The sequence below is a fragment of the Electrophorus electricus genome, chromosome 18 (assembly GCF_013358815.1).
Source record: "Electrophorus electricus isolate fEleEle1 chromosome 18, fEleEle1.pri, whole genome shotgun sequence".
In the NCBI taxonomy this organism is placed as follows: Eukaryota; Metazoa; Chordata; class Actinopteri; order Gymnotiformes; family Gymnotidae; genus Electrophorus; species Electrophorus electricus.
The window spans coordinates 13,733,798-13,755,229 of NC_049552.1; the positions used below are offsets into that span (position 1 = coordinate 13,733,798).

General features: G+C 41.2%; 1 protein-coding gene across 1 annotated transcript; it reads right to left on the minus strand.

Annotated features, from left to right (window-relative positions):
• Positions 1 to 562: 562 nt before the first annotated feature.
• On the minus strand, positions 563 to 17,215 carry mmp14b (matrix metallopeptidase 14b (membrane-inserted)). Its single transcript, XM_027028739.2, has 11 exons — positions 17,080 to 17,215; positions 16,642 to 16,922; positions 8,397 to 8,545; positions 7,986 to 8,108; positions 7,304 to 7,611; positions 6,448 to 6,609; positions 6,116 to 6,294; positions 5,325 to 5,463; positions 5,054 to 5,204; positions 4,855 to 4,970; positions 563 to 3,121 (listed from the first exon to the last, which is right to left on the minus strand). Exons 2-11 carry the CDS (start codon positions 16,735 to 16,737, stop codon positions 2,712 to 2,714), a joined length of 1,833 nt encoding a protein of 610 aa, XP_026884540.1. The 5' UTR covers positions 16,738 to 16,922; positions 17,080 to 17,215; the 3' UTR covers positions 563 to 2,711.
• Positions 17,216 to 21,432: the final 4,217 nt, after the last annotated feature.

The window sequence follows — 21,432 nt, forward strand, 5'->3', positions numbered from 1 at the left end:
CAACTCGCCAAACAACCTTAGAACACAGGCTTTGACATCTCCAAACCTAGACTGCTTTAGCAGTCATCCAAAGTGACTAACAGTCCACTTACATTACAGTTTCATTACCTTTGACATGTAATTTCCATTTTTGATAAAACAGCCTCAGAACAAATGAACTGTATAAAAACCTTTATTTCTTATTTGAGTCGAAAAGGCATAGTGCACAGACACAACGAACAGGTATGTAACTTAGAAATTTAGATAATGATCGTTATCATTAGAATATTATCATTTCCATTGTTTGTTTTGTTTTTTTTTTAAATAAATTTGGTTTACCATTATCTGACACTTTTATCCAAAGCAACTTACAATTATGACTGAGTACAACTTGAGTAATTGAGGGTTAAGGGTCTTGCTCAGGGGCCCAACAGTGGCAACTTGGCAGTGGTGGGGCTTGATTACCTTCCGATTCCAAGTCAAATACCTCCACCACTGCCTGCTTTTATTTTATGAAATGGCCCAAAGCCCAACAATACCACCTGGTGAATTTGAACTATAAACAGAAACAGTGAAATGAAAATGAGTTTATCTTCAATTTATTTACTTTCTCAAAATCAGAGTACAAACCCACCCTTTCTCAGAATTAAGGCCACTTTATTTAGTTTTTTTGCCTGTCCAGCAGGACAACTGAATGAGCATGTTAATAACAAAACATTCTTTTCATGAACAGCAACAACAATGAAACAATGATAGCAACCATCATCATAATAATGGCATCATTATCAATTATAATAACAAACTAAGATACAGTATAATGGGGGATATTACTGAAGAGACAAAGCCAAACACGACTAATGCGGGCGAACAGAGGCCGTAGTATGATGAACAGAAGTTTGGCATGAGGCAGGGAGACGAACGCTGGCCCTGCATGCTTTGTGCTTTTGTTAGAATGAGACACGAGAAGATGTGGGGAAAGTGGTCTCACAAGAGGACTGGAATCAGCCAAATCCAAGGAGAGGTGGAATGTCCCCTGTTCAGCAGTAGATCGCTACACTTTACCCATCTGGTGCAAGTAGAAGCTCGAGTGTACAGTAATACAAGACTGATGACGACAATCACATTATAAGACACTATTAGACATTATTTTTAAAGAAGACATTATAAAAAAGGCTAACAAACAGCGTTGAGCTGGCGTCGGAGGCTACACCAGGAGTACGAGCGCATCCACGAGAGGGGACGGAAGGCATTTTGGAAGAGCAAAGAAAAAGAATCAGAATACTGTGTGCTTTTTTTCTTTTTTTTTTTTTACAAAACTGGCTGAAGTTAAAAAAATTAAAATATCTAAGTTCACACATTAGCATGTATCTTGCAAAAAAACCATTTTTGAGTGGCACTAAATAAACACTACTGGGTGTGTATCTAACAAAAATGTAACAGTTAACATTACAATTATAACATGTCTTATAAACATTGTAAGTAATCATATGACTATAATGACTTGTAAAACATTTTTGTGATGTGGGTATATCAGGTACTGAAATCCTCCCCACATATGCACGACCTGAATTGAACTTGGTGAGAGATATGGGGAAATGGCTCACTAAATGGAATCGTAGACCAGTGACATGCTGTCTTTAGATCTGAATCACAATCTAGTGTGCTGTTAACAGTGAGTGTTTGTGTTTTATGACGGTAGTGAACTTCACACATTCACATTCATTATATTCATAAATTATATGGATGAACGTATGTCTGCAATAAACATTGTCAATTTATTAAGTCAGTGCAAAATATAATTTTTTGGCTTTGTTGCACAAATGAAATGCTTAGAGGTTAGATATCGGTTTGTGGTCCCTAAAGCTCACCTTGTCTATATCAGATCACCTTAGCTTGGCCACTCCAAGGGAAACCGGAGAACCCAGAGGGAAATGCAGGCTCTCTTGCTAAAGTATTATCAGCTCACATCAGTGGCTCATCAGTTTCTCTAGATTTTATTTTTAAGTGCCGGGGTGGCTGCCTGGTGCATGAGTTCCAAAAAAGGACTATAAAAACACTTCCTTGCCCATCCTTTTAAGGGAACATAAACCTTGGGGATTCAAATTTTGAAAGATCCAAGGATCTTTAAGGAATTTCCTGCTTCACATGGCTGAGATTTACAAAAGTCAGTTGTTCAGTTGCATTTCCATCATCAGACTAGAACGTCCGACACGTGTCCCAAACCCAACTCCTCTCACACACATCTCAACACACCTACTAAAGTAACTGCGGCGTAGACTCGGGTGTGTGTACCGGAAAATCACCAAAGTGCAGGACTGCCTGCACCTGAGGCACAGAGGTGGGTTGTATGTATTTATAAGACATGTTCTAATGAGTAATATTGTAATGGAAAATGTTGTTGTTAGTTCCACTTTATCTTGTGTTCCCCCTATACTTCAAATTGTTTAAATCCAAAATACAAACATAAAGAGTCTTATTACAAAGTTCACTGTATTCAAGCAATGCAATTATAAGATAACACACGAGAGAGTTAAAATCGCGTTTTCTGCCAATAATCGTCGGTCCTTGCATTCGGAATGCCATGGCCTAACTTAGAACTTAGAGCTTCCGACGTTCTCTCCTGAAATGCCTGAATACGGCTGTACTACACTTTCTCCGCCCACCCCATCTTCATCCTCCTCTCCTCACCTGTCCTCCTCACTCCTCCTCCCTCCAATCCTCGGCTCTGCTCTTCAGACTTTGTCCAGTAGGGAGCGCTGGCAGTAGAGGAGGCGGCGTGGGGTGCCATACCTGCGGAAGAAGAGGAGCGCCGCAAGCGTGCAGATCACGCAAGCCAGCAGCAAGAGCGGCGCCACCACCGCGGCGGCCCCGACGCCTCCGCCCCCGGGAGCGTTGTCCACCTTGATGATGATCACCTCCGTCTCCTCCTTCACCTTGTCTTCCTCTTCCACGCGCTCGTCCACGTCGCTGTCTGTGCCATCGCTGCCCCGGCCTCCTCCCGTCCCGCCTCCACCTGGCTTGGGGTCCTCATCGGGACATCCAATCCAGTCTTTGAGGGCGGACTTGGGGTAACCGGGGTCCACTCTCAACAGCTGGTTATTGAACTTCCAGTACTTATTGGCTTTGTAGAAGTATGTGTAGCCTGGGGTTATAAAAGTCAGAGATGACATATTTAGGATTCGGTTCTGTACGTGGATCACGGTGTTGTTCAGAACCATGAAAGCATCTATGAGCTGCAGGTCCTCTCCTTTTCACAGTTAACTAGCCACAAGGTAGGAATTTTGGCTCATTAGCTTAGTGCTGCGTTTCAATTCACACAACACTCCTAAAGTCTATTAAAATTCTTTTATACATGCATTATAAAATGAAATAATTCCTATGCTTCTGTTTGTGATATTATTAGTAGCTAATCATGCTTGTAGTTTTTGAAAAATCTTATATTGTGGTCGCACAAAGTCTTTGTAATTTGTCCACGAGGCATATCTTTCTGAGTTGAACTCAAACCTAACTCAAGCTGTGTTAAACACAGTCCGCGTGGTTTCCAGGGGAGGAGTGATAAGGTGGTATATGCCAGTTTAGTTGTCCTTTTCTCTGTTCTATTGGATGTTTGCTTCATGGAGGTAGTCCATAGTCTACCGCTCTGCCTACACAGAGGACACATCTCTGCTCTGTATATCCACTCCATCTTATCAGGTAACTGTCAGACCCTTCGGGTTGGGGGGAGTTTGGGGAGGCTTAATTAAATACTGAAAAACGTATCACACCTTTTCAGTATCCTTTCAGTATAGCCAATAGCAAAACATGTGCTGTCATTGTTAAAGGCTGCGTTCTCATACCTGTCCTATTATTTGGTATGGTAATGGTAATATTTAAAGCTTCAAAAACACACACAAGGTTTTTGAAGGAACATACCAAATAGAAGCCTAATGTGGTTTGATGACACAACTCAATCAATTATGTATGCGGCAGTCTTGTCTCTACGGGTCCAATGAGAAACTTAAAATGAGTTTAACGTCATATGAATAAATGAGGCATTTCCAGAGAATGCTTCCAGTCTCCACATGACAATTTATTACTTGCAATATGGCTGTGACTCAGCCAACCCCATGACAATGAACTAATGTTTGGACATTTTACTTGATACTGAGAGCATGACTGTACATGTAAGTAGTCCAGCGTTTGTTATGTGCACCCAACAACACAAATTCCTCATATGCATAACATACCTAGCAGATAAAACTCAGTCTGATTGACATAACCCTATTGCAGATGTTCTAGCTGCTTGTATAGTCAGCCTGAATCTGTGGTTAAACTTCTTCACATGCCAAATACAGACCAGAAATAATTTATTATTGTTCAGGACGGGCTGAACAAGTTTTTTTCTCTTTAAATGGTTTTGTTTTTACATGGTGCACAAGGCTTTGTAGATCAGTGAAGAAAAAAATAACTCACTTAAAATGTTTAGATCTTAAATTTTGGTTGAGAGGCAAATACAGGAAAAGAAATGTCTGGACTGGACATCTCAACTTGTCACTTGGTAACAAGATGACTGAAGGTTCTACTCTTTGGTGGTTAGTCGGGACTGCCGGATCGCTGGTGAAAACTATTAACCATGTACCCTTAAATCAAAGAGCTTCATGCTCAGAAGTCAGCACTGCTACTGTGTCACTAAGCAAAGCACCAATCCCACTTTGCAACCCCAAAACAGCTTCAAATGACCTCTAATCACAAATGTATGTAGCAGCTTCACTACGTCTAAGCAAAATATTTTCCAACTCCATAACCAGAGCATGTTTCTTAATTTTTAGGTAGCTAATAAAGGGTTTAATGTAAACAACCATAAAAACAACACAATTAAAAAACCAGGATCCTTACTTTGGTCTCGGCTCATGAAGGCTGCTTTGATGTTATCAGGGATGCCCTGCCACTTGCTGATAGGTTTAGGGTAGTCTGGGTCCACTGACCGGGACGCCTCATTATAGCGATAGTATCTGAGGGAAGAAAGCATGTCATTCTCTTTGTACTAAACCAAAACCATCCTTCACATCTGGACACACAGAAGACAGCCACCTACTTGTTCCCTCTGAAGAAGTAGGTGTAGCCTGTAGGAGTGTAAAGAAGTGCGGCGTCTATTTTGTCCTTGGGCAGAGCATTACCCATCTCTCTCAGGGTCTTTGGGTAGCCCGGTTCCAAAATGGATTCCGTGAACACCCAGTGCCTGTCCCCTGAGAAACAAGAAATTATATCCATTGGTGTGAACAAAAGAACGTATAGAACTGTCACTGAGTCTGTTCATCTTTCTGAATAGTTTTTTTTAAAGATGAAGTCTTAAAAGCAGCTCTTACCTTTGAAAAAGACGAATCGACCGTCCTCTCTCTCAAAGGCTGTGTTAATCGACGTTGGCAGGCCTCTCCAGAAATGACCAATCGGCATTGGGTAGTTTTCCATGACCCGCTGATTGCGGACGCGCCAGAACCACTTATCCTGCCACACGTGGTTTACAGACGAATGTTAAACACGTTTGCTCTTTTGTGAAGCCATAACTTGCTAAAATTGCCACTCACTATCATCTGTGCAGCACACAGGACCAATGTGGCAGCCTGCTTTAGTACTGAGAATGGCGGCTTGTCACTGTGTTTAACGTTAACCCCACAAGTCAGTCAGGCAATGGATGACGAACAAGAGCTAAAGCATGCACACACAGACAGAGGGATGAAGAGCAGGGTCATCTGCACCAGTACTCAGACCCTCTTCAACAAGTCTCATGGGTTAACATGAAAGTTGTCTAAACAGGTGCTGGTTGAAAAAGAAAATGTTCCGCAAAGGGGTGAAAAATGAGCAGACAGAGTGATGATAAAGAGTGTGGTGAGTACAGTACTTCTCTAATAAACACAAAGCAGTTTAACTGGGTACAGAATAAAAGTTTGATGGATCTGGTTACTGTCAGAGAGCCAACATTCCAAAAAGTTCAATAATAATCATATAACAAAATAAATCATAGCAATAATAATAATGAGAGGTAAAAGAACAGCAGGTTAGCTTTGGCAAGCGATCATAATAAGTTTTGGATTAAAAAACATTAATCCTTTAATGCTCACACTTTTAATTTGTGATTGCACAAAGTTTCTTTAAATACCTTGAAGATAAACATTTCTCCTCTGAAAATGGCAATGGTGTCAAAGTTGCCTTCGCAGATATCGGGGGTGTAGCGGGGCACTCCAGGCTTGTGTGGGGGGTGTGTGGGGCGGGGCCGAGGGGTATTGTAAGGGTTTCGCGGGGTAGCAGGGGGTTGAGGGCGGCTGCCAGAATCGTAACCTACAAAACAGAGAGGCAGAGCACACAATTCGTGCTTACACGGGGCTCATTACTTGTGCGTGGCAAACGGAACTTTTACCCAGATATCCTTTATCACACGAAGGCCTGCTGCTCGGTTCTTTGCTGCTCAAACTTAAATTTCTTGTGCTGTACCGTAGAGCTTCTGAATGCCACGGCGATCATCTTCAGGAAGCTCGAAGTTCTCAGTGTCCATCCACTGGTAGAAAGGAGCCATTATGGCAGACGGGTCGTCCGAGTGCTCCATTCCCAGAGCGTGACCCAGCTCATGCACAGCCACCAGAAAGACATCGTTCCCTAAAAGTATATAAAGAAAACATTACAGTTGTACTTTCTACTTGAGACCCTAAAGGGCCGCACATATAACAATGGCATACAATTATGATATTGTGCAAATCAAGATTTTTTAAGGTCTATCAGGAGCTGCTGGACCAAACAGTAACACTTCCCAAAGGCATTAAATCTTAATGTTCTTTTAAAGGGCCACACCCAAAGTATTCAGTGCACACTTTTGTATGTAAAGGTCTTGCTGAGACTCGCCATGTTTTCTTTACATAAGCAGGTCCAGACAAGGGAAACTCCACGAGAAGCACATTATGTCAAACACATGAGAACTGCTCTGAACCCTGTGCGCACTTCTTAAAACAATATGCTGACATTAAGCCTCAAAAAAAATTTTTTTGGAGTTATAGATGACGCCAAAATGGTGCCCTGGTATTACACCCTGTGGAGGTCTATGACCCAGCCCTGTGTGTAACTCTTAAACTAAGCATTTGACCAAAAAAATCAAAACTCATTTTAAACTTATAGCAACCAAATTCTGTGCATGTCGTTAAACAAAACAACAGCTAACTCAGGAGTTTCTCACATGAAGAACGAATGTCTAGAAGAAAAGGAAAGGTCTAGAGAATATTGATAAACTTGAACTATTCTGAAGACTGAGTGTAAGGAGTTTTGTTTAGCATAGGTTCAGCATTGGAATACTTTTTACCCATCAGATCTTGGTTGCTAATTGTCCATGGCTCTGCTGCATCAAAGTGTGTATCTCCTCCTATGCCATTGCCAGGAAAGTAGGCGTGTGCCAGGAACCCTCCCTCCCCATCAAACGGGCTGGCATCATCATGGAAACCTTCAGCGAAGAAGAGCATGATGTCCGCAAAAGCTGATGTCCTGTCCTTTATGTAACTGTAAGGGATCTCGCGGAATCGCAAAGGGGTTACACTCTCCCACACTTTGAAGGCTCTGCGAATGGCTTCCTGCGTCTCGTATTCCCCGACCTTGGGGGTGTAGTTCTGTATGCTGAAAGGAAGTGAGGAAAAGATGCATTGGAGAAGCCAATCAGGGAAAGTGGATGTAGGAAAAAGAGAGATATAGAGAAGGCAGGGGGAAGAAAATTAAAGAAGCAGTGGGAGCAGAAAGTGATTTACATTACTGGCATGTCACACAGAAATTCTTGCCAGACCTGCCCTGAAACGGAATGGATCATACTGTATGCCAGAGATGACTTTTCCATCAGTGTAGAAAGGGTTTGCTGAATCCAGTTCCAAATAGTTTTTTTTTTTTAATTCAACCAACCAGAGATAAACTGTCACAGTTTGGTGAGGGTTAAAATGACCTAAATTCTATTTGACTCTTCACTTTTTCTTTGCCACCTGTATGCGTTTGTCTCCTACCAGAATGTGATGTCCTTCTTTTCCCACTTCAGTCCCTGGATAGCGTATCTTTTTTTTCTCAAGTTGCTCTTCAGTTCTGCACCGAACTTATCTGGAACACCACAGCGGGGCCTCCCCATTGCCCTGGCAATCATCATTCAACACATGAGATCATCCACCACACTGCAAACTTCACTTCAGTGATTCTTACTCATTTCCATTCTCCTATAGCCTGCTTCTTTCAAGAAGCACTGGAGAACAACAAAGTGCTGACACAATGGTAAATTTTCCCACTCTGTCTCAACAACGAAAGCACAAGGTATTTTTACTGTAAGTTTTGTTTTGTTTTTGTGCAGCCAGCATTACAAAAAAAGTACATTTATATTGGACAAAACATATGAAAGTGACCTTTTAGGCAGACAATGGACTCACTTCACGGTCTCGGGGTCTAGGTTGCCGGTGATGGTCAGGCCATAAAACCTCTGCATGGCTGTGATGGCGGAGGAAATGGATTGAGGGGAGCGGGCCGCCTGCATTCGGAGGTCCCCTGGAGGGAGGTAACCGTACTGCTGCAGCCAGGCCTGCACCATGGAGACGTGGAGACATGGAGACACAGAGACACAGAGATACACAGCTGATGGACTCAGAGCAGCAAAGCATCTATTACAGAGACAACTCATGCATGCCATGTATTCCATGCAACTTATTTTGTCAATATTTTGACAAAAACAGCCTGGTCTTATCAACAACAGTCAGTTATTCGGAGGGAGATCCAAAGTGAACAGGAAGAAAACAAAATCTTGTGTTTATGGAATAACTGTTACACAAGCTGTCACACAAAAACACACAAAATGATCTGGGAATACAGACACACAGTAAGTAAACGCTGTGGGATGCAACATAACACTACTGTAAGAGTTCACAAAGACAGGTGGAGTGTCCTGTGTGCTTTTTAAATGGCTGTGGGAAGAGCAAGTGATTAGTACCCTGTAGAGCATGTGTGAGCTGGCACAACAAAAGGGGGTGTGACAAAAATGTCCTTTATAGATCAACAAAGCTTTTTTACTGCAGTATTTTAAATATTGTTAATAAAGAAAACGGTTTCAATGTCTATTTCAATTTTTCTTCCCAGATAACACATACAAATGGTTGGATATATGGCACCTACATCTACATTCTCTTTGTCTGGAAAGTGTAGTGTGGTAAACTGTCTTAATTATGTAAATACGTTTAATTATGTAAATACGTTTAATTATGTAAATACGTTTCATCATGTTTTATCATAATCATTAGTGATTAGGAATGACTGGAAACTCAATGAATGACTTAGACAACTGGAACAATAAAGGAGTCTTCTTTACTTTCATTATAACGCCCTAAACCTGCTTTCTAGGGCTTTCTAGTCTTTACAGGTAATCTGTTTGTGTGCCATTGCTAGTGTGTTATTACTGTGCTAATGATATTTAACATACATCATACATGCAGTGCAGTATGTTTTTTATCTTTTTTATTTATAAACCTCAGTAACATTATCAAGGAGATATACATATAGTCTTTATTTCAGATTATTATTTTGACAGGAAAACATGAAACATACTTGTTTAGTTTTAATGAACAGCTATTTTTTTTAATTACTGCCCACTCTGTTGCTTCTCACATTAAATGAATGTTATATAATGTATTATAGTCTATTAAATATGAAATACACCAAACCCTTTACAGATAACTTTGTAAATATATCTTAGGCATTCTTTTATGACACACATTCTTTGGCATCAGCACAGTCTGTGTTGTTATGCAGAGTTCACTAGGTGCATGTGTGTGTGTTCTTTTAATCCCTGTAATTACACAACTAATTATGCACTGATGTGCACACAACTCTGTGGAAGCACACACGACCCTGCGTAGTTAAACATGAATCTTTACTTTAGCATCATCTCTGCACCGCACAGAGAAATGCAGAAACATTTGGATACGTTCACTTCCATAGAAAATAATACTGGATGATATAAGAAATAATAATACACCATAAGACAGTGACACACTCCTACAAAGTCTTTAGTCCCTCTGGTCCCTCTTACCAGTACTTTCAGCTTTTGTGAAAGACACAAGTTTGGGTTCTCACAAGCTGTCACCTAGTTTATAGTTTAACTTGATTATGACATATGCATTAAGTACTAGGTGGCAGCATGATAAATTCATCTAAATCTATTATAACCAGGTTCCTACAACGCTGTACTATAGGTTAGCTTTACAAGTTAAGGTATTTTCTCGCCTCCCGCGAGTAACGTGGTTTGGCCCGCCACATGAAGTAGGAGGATCTTTGTTCATAACCACACCTGCACACACCTGCATTGTGTTAGTCACATTGTGCCAATGTGTGCAGTGTGTTGGTCACTGTGACCATTGTAGCGTGTCGTTTGTAACCATATGTATCAAGTCTTCACTATGCTTCTTTAATATCGTGTTAAGTGTTAGAAGTCATTAGTGCTTAGTGTGCTTATGTTCATTTACATGTCAGTGCCACTTTCGTCCTCTGTGTTGTATATAAATAAATGTTCGTCCATGTGCGTCCTGCTCCACGCCTTTCGGCACTCGGGCCAGCACGTTACATTTTCATTTATTAATATTATAAATTTGATTTAGAAGTATGAACAAAAAATAAAATAATTTCTTGTTTTTCATTTCAATAATTATTTGTATTCGGTTAGAGTGTGCATTACTCATCCCCATGTAAAGATTACAGGAAAATCCCACAGTTTCTAAAACGCAGACTGATTGCCATACCTCACTATATGCGTACCATTCTATATCCGGCATCACAGTGTCTATAAACTGCCTCGAGTTCCAGATCATAGACTGCCCTTATCAAACTGACCATAATGGTATTTGCATCTCACAGGATTGCAGCAATGTTGGAAAGCGACCAGTCGCTCATGCGCCCCGTGTTGAATAAAGCTCATATCTTCTTTAATTGACATACAAAATGACCACCATGTGCAGTTTTAATTAAACTTGTATAACATGTAAAGCAGTGACTCAGTAACATCGGTTGTTTATTTGGTGTAAAAAGAACTCAACACGGGTGGTACCCATGTGGCAGACATGTGAAACAGGCTGTTGGTGTATAAATGTCGTAAATACAGACATTTATAAAATGTCGTAAATACAGTCTGGTAATATGCAAAAAGTCTGCTTTCAACTTCGCCTCTTTCATCAATTTAGAATTTGTAATAATTATGCCTATTTTTAATCCTGGCCTTCCATTGGCTGCTTTTTTTTGCACGGTGCATCATTCCAGATAAATATGGAACATCGCTGAGCCAGAAAAACACATACTTAAATTAGAGTGTCTGGAATGTCATACCCTGTAATATCTCAAGAATTTAATCCCTGTCATTTCTCAGCCTTTTGTCCTGTCTTTATCCGGTCTCTCTCACCTACACTAACTAAAATGGGTTTAAAAAGGCAAAGTAACTGGGAATTATAGATTTCACTATGTAAAATATTCTGCAGTAATTATTTACTTTTGTAACGCGTGGTGGCCCGAGGCGAAGGGCAGGATGCACAGACTCCAGCGACTGGGACGCACATTTATTGACACAGAAACATGGAACGATAACGGCACTCACAAGCATTACAAACGTTAACACGTTAAAACGTAAGCCCATGAAAAGTTTAACCCAGAAACAAGCACAACAAACACGCATACGTTTAACAACGACGAAAGGAACATTACAGCAAGACGTTACATCCACAATGACCAACAGTCTGCACACTTCCATACGGGTTTAAATACATATAGAAAAATAAGGTGCAGGTGTGGCCACAAACAGATCCCCCCACTACACGTGGCTGGTCAACCCACGTGACTCACGGGAGGCGCCTGTCCGTGACAACTTTTTGCCTCAGATTCAGTATTATTAGCTACCCAGAGGAATATATCCACTCGCAGATTGCATACCAAAAGCCCTAGCGGTATTCATGTGAGGTGTGGGTTTGGACGGAAGACATCCTTGTGTTACCGTAGACGAAGAGTGTCTTCCTCAGCCAATATTTATAATATGATCTGAAGTATCGGTGTATTTGTTTTCTCAAAGAAAGAAATGGAGAGGCTTGCATAACACACGACCTCCTCGCACGGCTCTCTCCACTAATGCACGCCACTGGTCCATGTCAGTTAATGTCTACACGGTGGCAGAAACACAACCAAACTGCAAGGGAAAAATTACTCATCTTGATCTGGGCCAGCGGAACGAAACAAGATGCAGATGAGAGGCGATTCAATCCGAGAGTAGCCCCACCCAATAAAAAGAATAAACAAAACATATAAATAAATAGTGCCGCTACTAAAGTTACCCAAATGCATCGAAAATGTATACTGACCCCTATCATCATCATATCAGCAGCAGTTGTGTGAGGCAGAATGGTAGAACTGAAACATTTGTCTGCCACTCAACCTAAACATCAAAGGCAGCCTCTGCAGAGACCAAAGATCATTTGCATAAAAAAAACATCCCAGGATAAGGAGCGCTGATTCGACTTCAGATTTCATGTTTCTAGCCGTGATTTCCTGAGCATCACCACTAAGAAGCCTTCGGATTTATATATAAAGAAAGGAAGTGAATGTTTTCAATACAAGTCAGCAGTTTTCTTTGTGCAAATCCAGAAAACCGTAGAAATGGGAAGAAGTAGAAACTTCTGCTCTTGTGTTACGAACTCTTCTTGACTGACTGTTTATGGTGGGCACCATTGAATCCCACAGAGAAAATGCAAGAATGTACCTAGTTCAGATGTAACAGCAGAACTCATCATAACTGAACTTAAAACTCTCCATCCATCAGATACAGTTTTGCAGCAGAGGAGTTGAGCTTTTCCCTTCTCCCCTCGTTTTGCCAGACTCAGAACTGCAACATTTCTTTTCCATACGCTGAGAAGTGCCGTAGCTTCTTAAACATATAAATGAAAGTGATGAATTTTAAAAATGAGGTTAATATAAATATGGGGCGAGTGATAAGAAAAACCTCCAGATTTTTTTAAAAACATTTTTTTATTATTGATATTATGTTTCATTTTTTTTCCATGAATATTTGTGGTTGTGCTTTCAGAGGAAGAGGGCATACGATATAATTGAATCATCCTTCTAGGCAACGTGTATGAGATTTCCAGCTATTTCCAGTTATTTATGCAGCGATCAGTCAGGACTTTTTAGTACCTGGCCCTACATTACTTAGTTTTTGGCAGGCTAGAATTAAGAAGAAAGGAAAAAAATAACCTTCTTAGTCACAGGATGAGGTAAAAAATGAAATGTGTTAGTGCGGCTGCGCTACTACGTAATAGTACAGTGAAGTGTTTGCTGAGTGTACATTCCTGCCTTTGTGTCACATACTATGACACAGGCCTACATACAATGGCTGTTAAGGAAATAAGTAAGTGGTTGACAGCAGCTGGAGATATTATAAACCTGCTCGGCTCGGGTATTTAGAACAAATACACAGTAACAATGACATTTGGAGAAACATTTTGAAGATCACATCTGGATGTTAATTTCATGTTGGGGTCACCAAGACCAAAACTCCAGATTGCGTTCCAGAAGAATGAAGAAATCAAGTTGTAAAATGACATTGGGCTTTTACCAAATATAGAGCTTACTGGTAACAAACACCAATGATGGTTTTAGTGAGGTATTGTGGTCGAGATTTTGGTAATAATGAGGGGTCCGGATGATTACACTGGTTGAAAGCAGAAGAATGCTTTTAGTCATGAAGATATCAACACGTCTATCTAGGATGTTGCCATAGATGTGTCAAAGTCTAGCACAAAAAGGATACACTGCAAACCGCACTGGGTTCACCACACAAGGCAAATCACCGGTAGGCTTCAAGAATAGGGGACCTAGTTTTTACTGATGAAATCTACTAGTGGAAACAACCGCAAGATGAATTCTGATGTGAAACTGTTACTGAAACTAAATGCTTCAAAATGACCCTGAATTTAAAAATGCCACAAATACCACAGAGGTCTGCACTTTGACCTCGTATTCATAGTTTCTTTTCAAATTTAGCATACTGGAGTGCAGAAGCAAGACATGGAAACTTGTCACTGTCCAAACATGCATAGACTGAACTGTATTCAGCATGAACAAATGGTCTTTGCTTTTCATTCACACAATCAGACATTACAGATCACTCAGCACTGTTGCCCTGGCAAAAGGAAACATTCCAAACACTCGGTTTAGAGGTGACAAGAACTGAAACTCCTTTTTCAGAATATTTTTTGTCTGTCTAAAAATAATTTTTTTTTTCTTGGTACTGAGCAGTAAACACTAACATTAAAATGAATGTCACGGACCAGCATGGTGACAGACGCGTTCAGATGTGAGTAAATGAGATTAAGTAAATGAGAGCATTATTTATAAAAGGATAATCCAGGTTCAGGGTAATGCAACAAATGAATCCAGTGAAGAGTCCAGAGTACACAAAACTAAAGAGCAGTCTGACAAGGCAAACTAACCAGGTGAAGAAAAGGCAGAGACTAATATCCAAAAACAGACCAGGTCGTAACCCTCAGAGGCTAACCAAGATAACGCTCAGTACACGTGAGCCAGTCATAGCAATACTTCACAAGGAACAAAGGCAAATAGAATGGTTTAAATAAACTGGTTAATAATGAAGAACAGGTGATAACAATGAACAGTCCGTGGATGCCGAGCTGGTGAGGCTGTGATTGGAGAATCCAGATTGAGTGACAGGGGAGCTAGCGACAGTTGGATGCTGGGGGATGGAGTTCAAGCTAGGGAGCGTGACAGTGAAAACCATTCTGAGGTGCACTGCAGGTTCTGAGGTGATTTCATGAAAGCGTTCTCTGTATGAAGTGATGATAAGAACCATGAACAAAAACGACGCAGTCGTCCAATAACTGAATGACCATAAATAAGCAACTGTTTGGCAAAATCTCATTCAACTTCTGAATCTTATGGCACAAGTTTGACGACAGGATATTACATCTGATTCCATCATTCTTCATTCATCTGCTCCTCGTTTCTCAAATGACATCATACTTTGGATACAATGACTTCTGTTCTCTCAGCGTCCATTTCCTGGTTCAACAGCTTCCTTTCTCCTCCTCTAAGTCACTTCTCTCTGAAATACACCACCCTACATACACCCTTTTCTGTTTCCTGCCCTATCTGACCCACAGTCTAATTACGGTCATGGTCTAACATCTGCCCACAGGATACAGGTGTTAAAATGCCAGGAGGGAAAACCCCCCACCAGCTTCCTGTTCCTTAACCACTGTATGGGATTGGCCAACTTCTTCCTTAACCACTGGATGGGTTTGGCCAGCTGTGAAAGACCAGGGGTCATGCAGTGCAATGAAACAATGCACTGTGTCTCCTACAAGATTCTCAGACCACAGAGGCGGCTAATACAGTGCTCACCAGACATGGTGTACCAGTGACATAAGGACCAACCAACTGCCACAAAGTACCGAGATGTGTAAACATCTGTGCAGAACCACCACCAGGGATTATTGCTCTTCCAGCTGGGTTTTCATCCAGCATGTGGTGTGGTGAAGCACTTAGGAGGAAAGTGTGCATCTGCACACTGGAGCTCGTTTGCATTTGATCTTATTGCATTCTGTCATAACTGAGCATTAGCTGCTTTGAAATGCATTGGTACACTATGGCTAACTACAAACATTTGAAACAACTACAAACAGGCAACATGACAGAAGCAAAAATAAATATAAAGGGAAAACAAAGCAACATTTAATATAGTCATTTAATTTTTATGTTAATGATAAGATTTTTAAAAAGTGCATAAGTAAAAATAATAACTTAGTTTTATGATGTGGTATTTATTGTAGATTGACCACAGGTTGAAACCTGTGTAGTGTTTGGCAGGAGAATATGTTTTAATCTCCCACACATTAAGGAACTGTTGGTGGGAGCCAGACACTCATTCTTCACTCTTATACCTACGTAACGTTCATGTTATTTTCAGTGTAGTTAATGAATAATGCGACTTAAGATGAATGACCAAATAATAAGCCTGGACTTTAGTGCTGCAGACACATTCCCGCAAAGCCTTCCAGTCAGCTGAAACCCCCTCTGGTGTTTGCGACCATAACTCAGAGCAGATGGCAATAATTGCATCCTTCAATAACGAGAGAGGAGGGAGGGGGTCCACTCTCGTGATCGTGTACACACCCGTGCACTCTATCTCTCCTTCAGACAGTTCTGCCATCTCAGCATTTTTCCTCACGCTTTTCTCACGCACACCGATACTGCCACTGCTGAATCCACACCTAAGGCATACGGTGCTGAATTAGCCACACTCATCTACAGCCTTACAAAATACTCCATTCACCTCTGGGATTATTATTATTATTATTATTATTATTGTTGTTGTTGTTGTTGTTGTTGTTGTTTTCGGCGGAATTTGGGCGCCGATGACAAATTCATAACCGCCCGACGAGTGACAGAAGGAAAGGACATTGAGGCAACATATCTTTGTTTCTAGGTGTATCTGGTTGCTTCTTCGATGTTGTCTTCAGCAACACTTACATATGCATTGGCGACGTTATTCACAAAGTGACGGAAGTGTTTTGGGCAGCTTTTTAAAAAATGTCTATTTAAGTGAAATATTTATGGATAAGGCAGGGGCTGTCTTACCTCTGGCCTGATGTCTTGTCTGGACGCCGCACCTTGAACGCACAGCCAGCATGCGAGCAGGAGCAAAAGCTCCAGGACATCGGGCCACATCGCCATTCTCCGATCCAGACCTCCTCGGCTAAAGCCCAGTCCGTCGAGGCGCTCAGGAACTCTTTTGTTCGACTCTTACTTCTCCTAGTTTGTCAGAACATCCCCACGTACCGTATAATGCAGCCTAAATCGTTTCCAGTTAGTGCTTCGCCTACAACCTCCGTTTTCTTCAACTGCTTATTAGAGATTCCCTATCAAAATACAAAAAATAAGAGATTGTAAACACGCAAAGTTTGCTCGGATTCTCACTGCGTTAAATTAAATGTTTTAAAGAGGCTATGAGTGTGGGTAAAAGCTCTTCGGGGGCCGGAAAGTGATCGCTTCTCTTGTCTCCTTTGTCCCGGTTACCTTTCATAACAGGTTCGTTGAAATCTCCGTGATTTGGCTGGGATGTCACGGCGCTTTCCTACCCTTGGAGCCTCTTCTCCAGGCTGTAGACGTGGTAGCTCGATAGGTACGAGCTGCCCGACCTTCTCCTCCCCTTTGGCTCTGCGCCCTAAAAGTCCGCCACCCCCAGCTCTGGTTTGGTTGGAGCTTTTGGAAATGGGACCGGCTTCAGATCAGATCGGTTACGGTGTTACCCCTTATTGGCTTACAGTGGGTCACTTTTGTTCGAAATATCTTAAGATGTTTATTATCAAACGTTGCAGTGGATGTTGCGCAATGGCTGTTTTAAACGGCTTTCTGGCGTATTGTACATCTAGGAAACTTTAAATGTTTTATTTTTAAGATGCTATCTTAATCATTCAACCGAGACAATAAAACAATAAAACCTCGTACTGGTTTGTAGAATTAGAATAAATTACAGAAGGTGATCAAGTATCCCACCGTGGTATAAACCAACAAATAAGAAAAAAAAGAGACAAAACCACAACAGAACACCCCCCCCCCCCCACTAATGCAGTTTTGTTTTACTGAAATCAGCATATTAGTGGAGACTCTTCTTACACTCACACAGATTTACCACTTGAACGCTATTTGAAATGATCTGAAATCGTTATCGTATTTTCTTTTCATTGTTTTAATTACATGCAAACACATAAGCCTTCAGTATGATCCATGTTCTCCTAGACGGGTCTGTGTGAAGTGTGATCCGTGTCTAGTGTGTCTGAATGCAGACTGCTTTAAAGTACTTTACCGTGCCTCGACGTATCACCGTTTCATTACTGCCTTTAATATGCAAACATCCGTCGGCCGAACGGCGCATTTTAGTAAGCGGCCGGAGGAATCTTCGTGATTTGAAGCGTTTCACAATGTAACGGGGACGTGGATGCATTGTTAGTTTTGTTTAATGATGAAGGTTGAACTCCCTTTCTCATCTCATTGCACATAAGGGAAACATGTAATAAGCGAGCAATGTTTTAAATGAATTAGTTCGGCTCTTTGGTTTAAAATAAAGGGACACTTTGGCAACTTCAGCAAATGGAAGAAACAGGAATCTCGGTATTATGCCCCTCAGTGGCCAATGGAAATATTGCAGGGTTGAAAACAGCTTCGTTGCATTTCAAATAGGTTTATGGGAACGTATTCAGTTTGGCAAATATAACAGACAGTGTTGATGTTGGACTTTTAAATTTTATTTCAAACAAACAAAAAAAACCCAACAAGATCTGGGTTAATTAAATGAACGTGAGTAAAAACCACAAAAATACTACCAGGGATTTCACCTTAGAAAAGGTGACTAAGGAAGAACATTTATTAAGGCATGTTTCATGTTTTGTTATGTGGTTCTTCATTTTGGGAATGAGGAGATCAGTAGGTGTCAAGAAATTCAAATTCAATCTAGACTTGAGGTGTTGTTGAAAGCTGGTGTTTGGCCATGCTCAGGGGAACAGGGTTTTATGGACCTGGCTAGGCTTGTAATGGATAAGTAATAATTAAGATGTAGTCTGTGTTTGATTAATTGACTAAATCTGTGGCTGCAGCAACTCATTGTGTGTAACTCGGCTCTGGTTGGGTGTGATAAGAGGCAGGTGTTGTGTAAGCCAGTGTGCAGAGTTTGCAGGTGGAACACTTGTGTTTTCCATTCACGTGCTCCTACACTGCCCACCACCTTCCTCCATTTGTGGTAGTGATGTATAAACTCACATGTTGAAAAACCAGCATGGAAAAACTCCTCTAAATGCTGGATTTTAAAGCTCATTTGTTGTAGGCTTGCTTCTCACATTGAGGCATATGTAGTGCACAATACTGCAGTTCAAACACTGCAGTCTACCCATCAAGTACAACGTTTATTTTCTGTTGTGACCAGTTAAGCACGGCTCTGCGTCTGTGCAGAACTAAGGAGAAATACACCTAACCTGAGCACCACCATCATGAGGCCGAGAAGTCTAACTTTTCGGTCCAGAGTCCCAACAAACAGCATCGGCCTGTGGTTATCTATCTTAACTGTGCTAAAGTCAACGGTTTCAGAGTTTTGCTATTGTCAGTAGAGTCTCTGTGAATGGCTGAAAGGTGGCGACTGTGGTCAGCCCTTCCCGCAGGGCGTGAGAGCAGACATGTTCAAAGTTTGTCCTCTCGGTGCTGGTTGCAGCTCATCTCCAGTCCTGTAGCTACTGGCATCTACGCTGGTAACTGTAGGCTTGCTAGCATCCTCAGTTCTGCAGTCAACACTAGCATTGACTTGACCTGCAGGAAATCCCTGCAGGTTTTTTCCTCTCTGAAGGTCTGTGAAGTTGTGGAGAAGAACATTTAGTGCAAAGTTGGGTGTTCAAAGATTTTGTGAAATTACTTTTTGCCTTATTTAGCTTGGCTGGGTGTCCCAGCGAGACAGGTCTGTGCCTTTCTGCTGTGAAATGCTTTGTCATCCATCATAAAGATTTTCATAAAGTTTTCATAAACAGTTTCGCCCACTGCATTTCATCATGTCATGCTATGGGGGTCAAGTGGAATCTGACTGGATCCAGGTGCAAAATGTTTTAATGTTGTTAAAATAAACTTTTTACATAGTACCAGTGTTTCCAGTGTTGGTAAGATAAATTAGTAGGACCACTGCAAAGCATCAGTAGTAGTAACCTGTTATATAGTGCCCATTTTAAAAATGCTTCTACTTTTGTCATGACTGGGAAAGATATCCAATATAGCTTCCTTCAAGTGAAACAGATACTATGTCAGGCTTTAGAAGAATTTTTACAAGTCTACATTTATGTAGTCCTCCACCTCCATACACACCCATTCTTATGACTTCATGGCAGAGCTGGTTGCCTCCATATGACCCGTCAATCACACACATCACTTTTTGCGACTTTTGTGCCACTGTGCTGTCTAAAATGTCTTTGATGGTTCAGTCTCTTATATGCACTTTGAGAACCACCCGGTCTGCAAAGCTCTGTAAACATGTAATGACATTTCAGAAATGATTCATTCCACATTGCAGTCAACTAATGCATAAAACAAGGACACAGTGTTCCTTGGTTCTGGTCGGGTTAGTGACGCTAAGCACCAAAGCTATTTCCATGCTAGCAGCATATGTGGTAAATTAAGATTAATGCAAGTGAGCGAATTACAAGCCACGTCCGGGAGGCGCATCACACTTCTTTAGTTGCTCCTCTTCCTCATACAAGAGTGAAGTGTAGACTGATTCAACATCTTTCCCCATTGAATAAAAAATGAGTTCAAGTGTATGTTTTCCTAGTCCTTAAAAAGTTTTAAATCCATGTGGTAGCGTGCAAATCTCACCAGTTATCCCTGGTTGTTTCGTGCGTCTTCAATATCTGGATTAATCCAGATAGGGATAATGCACAGAAATATGCAGTTGTAAATGTACTCAAGATGAACTGAAAAGAAAATGAAAATGGACAAATCAAACCACTTCAGGTGATGTGTTTTAACCAGAAGTTACAAAGGTGTAGATACATCCATCTCTCAAAGTCTCATTTAACAACCAAAACCCCTCAAATGTATTAAAGCGGGAATACCGAGTTTGGTCTTTAACTTCTAAAGATAATTAAAACACCATTCAAAATTTTAGATCTAAAAGTGGCTATCATGATTTCCATAGAAAAACAAGAAAAGAGGACTGGAAATTGTCAGGTGGTATAAATGAATTTTCTTTTTTAGAGTTTATAACAAACTGAATTTATTCTGTTTTACGGGTGACACCCTTGACTACCATGTTTAAACGCGTATGGTTAAAATCTTATCATGATGCATTTCAGATTACAGATTGAAATCACAAGGTGTGCATGGGGTACCTACTTCCACACTGACAGCTATAAAAAAAGTCAAAGGGCTGTGGAAGACTGAAGCGTGACAACGTCGTCCTCGCTCCTTTACAGCTCATGACCTCTAACCTTCCACACTACAAAAAGCACCAGACAGGAAGCGAGAGGTAAACCGTACTTCAGCACAATGGCACGCCGGCTGCCTGGACGTCAACATCTACGCATGCTAATGTGCTCCGTTTCTAACAGGCTGGCAGTTCATCTTTGGCCAGTTTTACTGCCTGGTCTGTATCACCCATAAGGCCCCTGCAGGGAATTTTTATCAAACTGAAAGCGCGCTGTAGTGTTCGCGCTACTGTTCTGCACATTCCATTCACACCTGCATATGGCGCTCTTGGACACACTTTGTGCCTGTACTCTGTACAAGGACCTTGTTTTGTTCTGAAGGTTAGAGGCCATATTTGGGACAAATTGCATCCCCATTTCAGGGGAAAGTGACAGCTATTACATCAGTGTCACAGAAGCAAAGAATTAGCAG